Source organism: Sycon ciliatum, chromosome 12 (assembly GCF_964019385.1).
Source record: "Sycon ciliatum chromosome 12, ocSycCili1.1, whole genome shotgun sequence".
NCBI lineage: Eukaryota > Metazoa > Porifera > Calcarea > Leucosolenida > Sycettidae > Sycon > Sycon ciliatum.
The window spans coordinates 22,093,137-22,103,136 of NC_088654.1; the positions used below are offsets into that span (position 1 = coordinate 22,093,137).

Sequence of the window (10,000 nt, forward strand, 5' to 3'; positions counted from 1 at the left end):
ATGCATACAAAACTTACAAACTCATGCACACACACACGTGCGTGCATACACACATACATACATACACATACATACGTACACACATACATACACAAACACACACACATACCAAGACTGCTCGAGGAGTGCTGGACATAATGACTGCGCGTAAAGCCACACTGGTGATGGACACTACATGACTGTGCGAACAAGCATGTGATAAGTTTCATCTCACACTCAGCTGACCATGTATGTGGTGTGTAATACCGTATTTCCCCGTAAGCTAGTACGTACTAACTTTCGAACTTAGCAGCCACATGAGTACTAACTTTCGGAGGTGGAACTATCTTTCGGGGAGTGCTTTTTTATCGGGGGTAAATGTCACGCAGTGGGAAGCCTGCGCAACTCTAGTGTCCGTGCATATGATGTTTGTACTGTACGGTGTCTGTACATGTAGGACAGGTACGAACTTACTATCTTTCGGGGAACTGTCTTTCGGGGTGATAACCTCGGCAGTGGAAAGTGTTTTTATTTTTATTTTTTAGGGGGTATTAAGTCATTGGGGAGAACTAACTAACGGGGAAATACGGTATGTCAACAAACAATGGATCACTCGTAGTGTTTTGCTACTCTTGAGTTTCATGCACTGTGTGCAATCATGAGGCAAACAATATTCGTGTCACATATACACACTCCACAGGTCACGCGTAATGTGATAACATGGCCACACATGCACACACATACACACACACACACACACACACACACACACACACACACACACACACACACACACACACACACACACACACATAAACGCATGCACACACGCACACGCACATGCGCACACACAGCTGAGTGTGCATGGAGGGCAATTCAAACTCAGTGAACAATTTATAATATAGGTAAACACAGCAGAAGAGGACAACTCACAGATATTGCATGCCTGCCCTCATCCTGATCCGTTGTAAGGGCAGCTTCAGCAATGAGGAATGCCGCGTTCACCACAATACAGAAATCGATGAACCATTCAAAGAAGCGATGAGTGACAATCTTGTTCAGTACTGCATGTAGGTACGTGTGACAGAGGGTCAGGAAGACACAACAAAGCAAGACAAAAGTGTGATGAGTGAGATTATGTCATTTTAAGTTTTTCACAAGGCACACAACTCTCGGCTGCAGGCACATGGGGCTAGCAGGGGATAAGATGGTGCTGGTGGGGCCTGTCATGCTCAACCGACCAGAGGTCTCGCCATCTTGGAATGTCAGGCGCAGTAAATGGGGGGGGGGGGGGGAGCATAAGCATAAGCATGGGGAACAACAACCAACAAGTCATAGCCACAAGCTGCACTTTGTGGATTTTAAGAAACGAGAGCATGACTATCATGATTATTGCCTTGTGGAAACAGTACTGTATGATCTCTTGCCTAGACCCATGTCCCTGTTTAGAGACCTGGACGTGACAGTCAACGTTTCTTTAGAATTCTTTCCCCATTCAAACTCCTTCAAACTAGTGGGTTCCATTTCAGTGGAGGCGAGAAAGGAGACATGGGAGGATTAAGACACACTCACAAGCACACAATATAATCACGCAGCATACAAATAGACACACATCTATACACATACCATGGACATGAATCTAAGAATGCGCACACGCACTTGCATCCCCCTCTTACCCCCGCCCCCCCCCCCCCCCCCACACACACACACACGCACAACAAGAACATGGAAGATGCAGTAGAGACACCACAGCAAGCTCAGTGTGCCGCAAAAGCAATGCCAACTCACCAACAAAGAATGGCATGATTGTCGGCGGGTAGAGGTTGACAGAACAGAATAATCCAGTGCTGTTGTCATGGTCTTCTTTCCAGCGATACAGTGCCACTTCGTAGAAGTTGAACCAGTTCTCCAGGTCAACGCCACCAATACCTTTCTGAACACAGGCAACACAGGGACAGCAATACAGGAAATACGGAGACTGTGTGTTGGAGTGAAGATACAAAATCGGGAATATAATTATAACATCATGATTGACACAGCATTGAAAAGCTTAACACGCATCCAGGCATGGCTAATTAACACGCCTGAATGAATGCTCAGTTCTGTCTCTTTGCGGCAAAAACTGGAAAGCAATGGGTGGAATTCACTCATCTTCGGAAAAGGAATGGGAACCTTTTTTTTTCATGAACTTCTCCTTGATCTCTTGAGGGAAGCAACCATAGGGCAGTGTGGATACACCAAAGTGAAAAAATAGTGGTAGGGGTGCAATGGGTAGGGGTTTGTGATCGGGTAACGAGTTCGTGGATTTCTATCCGGGTAGCATATGGGTACCCTATCAGGCCTATATTTTGATTTCTATGCGGGTAGCATATGGGTACCCTATCAGGCCTATATTTTGATTTCTATCCGGGTAGCATATGGGTACCCTATCAGGCCTATATTTTGATTTCTATGCGGGTAGCATATGGGTACCCTATCAGGCCTATATTTTGATTTCTATCCGGGTAGCATATGGGTACCCTATCAGGCCTATATTTTGATTTCTATGCGGGTAGCATATGGGTACCCTATCAGGCCTATATTTTGATTTCTATGCGGGTAGCATATGGGTACCCTATCAGGCCTATATTTTGATTTCTATGCGGGTAGCATATGGGTACCCTATCAGGCCTATATTTTGATTTCTATGCGGGTAGCATATGGGTACCCTATCAGGCCTATATTTTGATTTCTATCCGGGTAGCATATGGGTACCCTATCAGGCCTATATTTTGATTTCTATCCGGGTAGCATATGGGTACCCTATCAGGCCTATATTTTGATTTCTATGCGGGTAGCATATGGGTACCCTATCAGGCCTATATTTTGATTTCTATGCGGGTAGCATATGGGTACCCTATCAGGCCTATATTTTGATTTCTATCCGGGTAGCATATGGGTACCCTATCAGGCCTATATTTTGATTTCTATCCGGGTAGCATATGGGTACCCTATCAGGCCTATATTTTGATTTCTATGCGGGTAGCATATGGGTACCCTATCAGGCCTATATTTTGATTTCTATGCGGGTAGCATATGGGTACCCTATCAGGCCTATATTTTGATTTCTATGCGGGTAGCATATGGGTACCCTATCAGGCCTATATTTTGATTTCTATGCGGGTAGCATATGGGTACCCTATCAGGCCTATATTTTGATTTCTATGCGGGTAGCATATGGGTACCCTATCAGGCCTATATTTTGACATAGTACGAGTACCCTGGTGCACGGCATTGTTTTGAGCGGGATGGCCACAATGCATTTCGTACAACTTTGAACTTTGAAAGCAACTACACTGCAATGCCCTCCCAAGTTTAATTGCTCATTATTTGGCATAATTATCATCTATTCTTCACCTCCATTGCCCTCCATTGCCCTCCATTGCCCTCCATTGCCCTCCATTGCCCCGACAACCATCGATTTACCAACAACGTTGTTCTCCTTTTATTGCTACCTCTTTTTGGCTCTTTCCATTAGCCTTTTTTGCTCTTTACTGCCTCTTCTTGGCTGTTTGCCTCCTCTGTTTTCGACTCATATGTATTAGCAGTTGTGGATCTGTAAACCTAGTTACTATTCTGTACAACAGCACATGTAGATACAGGTATGATGGTGCAGTGAATACCCCAGTGGGACAGTGTGTACATACAGGTATGATGGTGCAGTGAATACCCCAGTGGGACAGTGTGTACATATCAGTATGGTGAAAAAGGAAAAAGGACAAAATGTTACGAGTTATGACTAACTTGCGCTTTCCTTCCCCTCTTGGACCTTTTTTTTGAACTTGAGCCTTCTAAGTTGGAAGGATGTTGGTTTGCGCCTTGGAGAAGTGTTGGAGCTAGGTTTCAGGTCGCCGAATGTCTCAGTACTCCTTGTCAGTTTTGTGCTATTTCGTCGCACTCGCTGACGGTATAAGATCTGGTTACGTTGGTGGATAGTTAGTCATAACTCTTTACATCTTGTCCTTTTCCTTTTTCACCATAATTTTTAGTGCTGAGTCGGGTAGCGTTTTCTTCGGGTATCAGGTTCTGGTAGGTTTCCACGGGTAGCACGGGCACCCGATCGGGTAATGTTTCCATGGTAATACCACACTGCACCCCTTCCCTTACACACTGGGTGGACATGCGGGGTATTACATGAATTTGTACACATGCACTGCACATGATGTCATCTGCGACTTCGGGTTTTCGGGTACTATTCTGTACCCGACGTCCTCACGGGTAGCACGGGTACCCGACTGCCCGTGCACACCCCTAGTAATTTTATTGGCTCACCATCCGAGTTGAATATATCGCTATGGTTGATTACACATGTTTAGTCTACTGTAAGTCAACAACTATTCGGCGCAAATTTATTTTCGGCTATTTTCGGCCTGATCGTATTTGGTTGAAAATTTGTTGCAGCTGAAATTTTGTTTTGCAAGGTTCAGTGTGACAGTGTATACAGGCAGCAGCAGTACAGGCTGAACATTTGTTGCAGCCGATATGTGTTCTAGCCCTGGGAAGCCGAAATTTAAATAGGCCGAAAATGTGTCGACTTAAGGTGCAGTGAATAGTACAGTGTGACAGTGTGTGCATATCAGTATGGTTGATCAGACTCACCGGATCCATAGCCTTGAACATGCACACTATCTCGAACTGGGTCTTTCCGGGTAAGTACGTATTTACAATACCTGTACGAGTGATCAAATAGTGACACATAGACACCAAATAAACTGCCGGACTCATAATGATACTAGTAATGCGTGCTTTCCCAAGAAACCAACAGATTACTTCCACCTCAAGCATCATAAAGCAGATTTTCATGTGTCAGTAACCTTGTACAGTAAAACCTGTGACTACCGACCACTCCTTGGTGCCAGAAAAAGCGCTCTTTAGTAGCAGGTGGTCTTTAGTTAGAGGTTTGCACCGCGCGACCGTATATATGGGTCCCATTATATGATATGCATATCAAAATGCAGCTAATACAATTCCCCAGGACTTGCACAATGCCATTCTTATTGCAGGTCAAACAACACTTGGAGAGATAGACGGACAGATGGAGAGAGACAGAGACACTGAGAGAAGATTATTAATTTTTTTGCAGACATCAAATTCAGCTGCTACTTCTGAAGCCAGGAGTCGAACGTTCCCTGTGGAAGTTTCGTTTTGCGCTGGGCTTCAAACGATTTGTTCATGCGATCAGTTGTACCGACTGTCCTTGTTGTGACTTCTTGATTGCTTGAACGCGATCCTTCAGCATCAGGACATTGAGGTGCTGCTTTCTTTCTGAACTCCTTGATGGCATCATTGATTCCTCTGTATCACTGGGGTGACAGAGCCGCTCAGTCTTCGTTTCTCCTCCGAGTAGTAACATCGACCAGAGAGCGCTTTCGATGCGCACTCCAAGACGTTCCCAATCATGTTTATTCTTGACAGCGCTTGAACTTTTGACAGGTGTAATGCACTCCACAGTCAAAATGACCTGCGTTCATTTGTTCAGCTGTTGTATCGAAAGATTCCTTTCAGGACCATCATGGAAAATCAGCAAAATTTCAAGAAGGAGCTTTAAGCAACATTTTGATTTCCTACATCGCGGTCGCTAGTTACGGGTCAAAAATCGCCTTTGGGACGAGAAAAGGCGGTCGCTGGTCGCGTTCAGCAGGTAGTCGCTAGTCACAGTGCATTTTGAATGTGGGACCGTCCGCGCCTGGCAAAGTGGTCGATAGTACCAGGTTGGTCGCTAGTCACGGTGGTCGCTAGTTACAGGTTTTACTGTATTTCTGAAAAGACAGAAGTACAGGAAATCATATGTACATGTACCCACATTGTAGTCACAATCATCAGGCAATCATCAGGCAATCATTGCCTGATGATTGCCTGATGATTGTGACTACGTGAAACTCGGATTTGCAACTCAGCTTCCCCTCTCACTCTCTCTCTTGTGTGCAAGGCTCTGCCCTTGTGTATTGAGCACTGTTCGCACAGTGGAGCACGCTACTGGATTACGTGATAGTTTAAGTCTAGTCTAGTTAATTCCTTTCCCATCATGCAGTATAGGTGTATTACGTCAGTAAGAGATACACAAGATAGCTGTGCGATCCTCACCTCCAAAAGGGCAAATCACGCACAGAATCTCGTTCTGCCCACACCAGGTGTGTAATGGATCATTGGCACAGCGGTACTACCACTGGAAAATGTGCAAATGTGCAGATGTCCCTTACCTTGGAATGTTTCATAGTCCAGCATGCCAGCTTCATGGCCACCAACGATCTCAAATGCTTTGCGAAGTCCTAGCCTACGATGGATGAAAAGACGTGAAAACTTCTCCTTTTCTTTAGTATTGAAGTTGCTGTACACCGCAGCCAGTACCTATCACAGCAGCAGGACGGAGAGAGAGAGAGAGAGAGAGAGAGAGAGAGAGAGAGAGAGAGAGAGAAAGAGAGAGAAAGAGAGACAGACAGGCAGAGAGAGACAGAGAGAGAGAGACAGGGAGAGATAAGAGAGAGAGAGACAGACAGACAGACAGACAGACAGACGGACAGAGAGAGACAGAGAGTGATGGAGAGAGAGAGGGAGAAAGAGAGAGAGAGATAGATAGAGAGATAGAGAGAAAGAAAGAGAGAGAGAGAGAGAGAGAGAGAGAGAGAGAGAGAGAAAGGGAGAGAGAGAGAGATGTGAGGGAGAGAAAGAGAGCGAGAGAGGGGAGAGTAAGAGAGAAAGAAAGAGGGGCGGAGAAAGAAAGAGAAAGACAGGGAGAGGCAAAGACAGAGACACAGAGACAGACAGAGACAGACATGTTAATCCATCAATGTTCTGCAGTGGCATAGCTGGTCCCCCCTTTAGAGATGCATGGCCACATATGTGTAGGATGGCTGGTGCATGTCATTCATGGTTATTATGTGCATGCTGAACCTAGGTCAAGCCTTTTTTGGGGGGGGGGGGGTGGGGGGGGGGGGGTGCAGCCAATCAGGGGCCTTCTCTGTGTGCAATAGTTCTCCATAGCAGCCCGCTTAAGCAGGCTGTTGTCGCACGATAAACCATGCTGTTTGACCTATTGACCTCCCAAGTGTTTTTCAAGTGGCCAAAACAAATAATAATTATTATGTTGAAGGTCGAGAGATCAAATTGTACGCACGTAATATATGTGTTCTTGGCCTTGTACTAGGCCAATACCGACATCGATACCCGCCGGTATTGCCCAGGCACTCAGTAAAATAACACATGCACTATATATGTACATCGTGGCATTGAAGAGAGTATGATGGAGCTGTGACTCACAAGGTTAGCTACAATGTACAATGTCACGATCAGATACACGATGAAGAAGATGGCAGCCCATTTACTGTCACGATATGCTGGCATCATAACGTCAGGATAGCTACACCAACGCAGGACAAACACATAGACGCACATACACGCACACACATGCACACATACATACACACACACGCACGCATACTTGGTCCGGCTCATCGCAATTGTCGCTTATCTCCCACTCACTTTTTGAAAGGTAAAACCCAGTCCAATCACGATATCTAACTTACTTTTGCTTGGACGGTTGTGATGGCAAGATCAAATGAGGCACCAAAGAAAAAATGATCGCGACTAGCGCTTTGAATCGCGATGTGTTCGACTTTTTTGAGAAGTGGAAATCTGGCCTTTCACTGTCTGTGTTGCCAAATGCCAAGCGCAGTATTCATGCGTCATGCTTCCTCACTATGCCTATTGAAAAATTCACAGAGCGGCAACAAAACGCCTGTTCTTAGTGGCGATAGATAAGCGACAATTGCGATGAGCCGGACCAAGTACATACATACACACATAAACAATGCATGCACCCAGTCATGCAGTAGAATCCAGGGACAAATGCTTTCGTCATAAGCATGCTAACGCGGCATGGAGAACCTGTATCTGTCGGTAGAGAGTCAAAAGATCAGTGCTTGGGTAATTCTGTTACTGCACGTTTCCATCGTCTGAGCCCAGACAATAGATAGCAATATAAGTAGATGGTAGAACATTATACACTGAAGAACAGCCAGGCTAGAAATTTACCAATATGTAAGAACATGCCATGCTGGACTGAACAATATTAATAATTGAAGAACCCCCGTTTATTGCATTGTTTGAACCCCCGTGTGTTTCTCATTGACGCTGCATGCACACTGTACCTCCACTTTGTGGATGTATGAGCCGAGAATTAAAACACAGACGATGAAATTTTGAGAAGCACAACACCAGCGTGAAGCGGAACCCCTGTTCATCTGCACCTGAATATTTGCTCACATGCTATGTCGGCATGTCACGCAGGTAGCACGATAACGATCGGATATCGTGCATAAGATAAATTCATCATGCTTCCCCTCCCAGGGTTCATGTTTTTTTGTACTTCAAAGTATGTACAGGTCTAATCTAAGCAGAGTGTTGGTGCAATGAGTGTGATAGTATTGCAAGAGGCTGGGAATGGTATTCTTAACACGCATGTTCTCTCCCACTGGAGTTGCTCAGGGTAAGCGTGTGTGACTCGGCGTGACTACAGTACTGCCGGGCGCCCAAGAACGGAGCGCCCAAGAACGGAGCGCCCAAGAACGGAGCGCCCAAGAACGGAGCGTCCAAGAACGACCAGCCTTGAATTTCACCAAGCGCAGCATACCAGTGTATACACGGTGACTCAACTGTGCATGGGTGTGTGTACTTGACAGAGAAGAAAGGTCTAGGCCAGGAGGATGAGCCTCAGTTATTTGGGGACCGACAGTACCATACAGGCAGGGCCGGCGGAACCGGTCAGGCTGGTCCGGCCATGGCCGGACCACTTTCCCAGCTGGATGGTCCATGTGATTCGTGCAAAACCGGTGTAAAAAATCCAGAGGTGCATGACTCGACTGTACTGCTGACGTGTGATGTGCTTCGAAGTAGCTCAGGACTCCGTGACCGGCACTGTATGGCTGATATGGATACAAAAAGTTGTGTTTGTGTTCTTTTACTATAATTTTCTGCATTTTCTGGAGCCTTAGAGATACCCAAATTCGCTCTATTTCACGTAAAATTTAAATATTTCTCCCGGGGGACATCCCCCGGACCCCCTCAAAGGTTCGCCGGACCACTCCCGAACTCCTTCCTCCGGCCCTGATTACACTAGTGTCGGTCGCCCAAGAACGGAGCGCCCAAGAACGGAGCGCCCAAGAACGGAGCGCCCACGAACGGAGCGCCCAAGAACGGAGCGCCCAAGAACGGAGCGCCCAAGAACGGAGCGCCCAAGAACAAACAGGCTAGGATTTCACCAGGCACAGCATACGGATATACACACAGCGACTCAACTGTGCACCGACGTGTAAATGGAAAAAAAGGCACGGCCTAGGCTAGGATTCTGACCCCCAGTTCCTCGCCACCAGACAGTACTGCATGTGTGACTATGACCTTGTGACCCCGTGTGACTATGTGTAACTGGGTGTGGTAATATGTGCTTGCACTTACTTGGCTGTAGTGAGCAGGATGAACAAGTTCACCCAGCTGTCTTGGAACGAGTAGAAGTACCAGTTGTGAGAATCGTTCGTGTACGTGTCCGTCCGCTGTGTTCCAAATAGATAGTAACCTAACCAGCAGCAGGTAGAAAGTAAGCAAACAAGCAGACGTGCAGTGTACAGCAACACTCATCTGTATACGTATCACAAACTGACACACAAGTCATGGGGCGCAAAAAGCCCTGAATTCATACAAGTGTGCATGTGTGCGTGCGTGAGAGAGAGAGAGAGAGAGAGAGAGAGAGAGAGAGAGAGAGAGAGAGGCACAGAGAGAGAAAGAGAGAGAGACACCCCCCCCCCCCACACACACACACTCACACACAAAACACACCCATAGAGACAGAGAGGGAGGGAGAAAGTACTGCACCTACCCATGACAGCGAATGTAGTGATGAAGGTGATAAGAAGCACTAAGATCTCAATGACCGGTGGTAGTGACTGAATGATCTCATACAGAACTCTGCACATCGCAACAAATAAAGTAA

General features: G+C 46.3%; 1 protein-coding gene across 1 annotated transcript in view; it reads right to left on the bottom strand.

Moving 5' to 3' along the window:
- The window catches only part of LOC135828915 (two pore calcium channel protein 1-like), a 41,042-nt gene that overhangs the window by 21,106 nt on the left and 9,936 nt on the right, over nucleotides 1–10,000 (bottom strand). The window contains exons 6-12 of the mRNA XM_065341349.1: nucleotides 9,887–9,975; nucleotides 9,469–9,586; nucleotides 7,276–7,375; nucleotides 6,219–6,366; nucleotides 4,618–4,688; nucleotides 1,768–1,912; nucleotides 913–1,043 (exon numbers count right to left, since the gene is read on the bottom strand). Coding sequence (XP_065197421.1) covers nucleotides 913–1,043; nucleotides 1,768–1,912; nucleotides 4,618–4,688; nucleotides 6,219–6,366; nucleotides 7,276–7,375; nucleotides 9,469–9,586; nucleotides 9,887–9,975 — 802 coding nt within the window. The remainder of the gene's footprint in view (nucleotides 1–912; nucleotides 1,044–1,767; nucleotides 1,913–4,617; nucleotides 4,689–6,218; nucleotides 6,367–7,275; nucleotides 7,376–9,468; nucleotides 9,587–9,886; nucleotides 9,976–10,000) is intronic.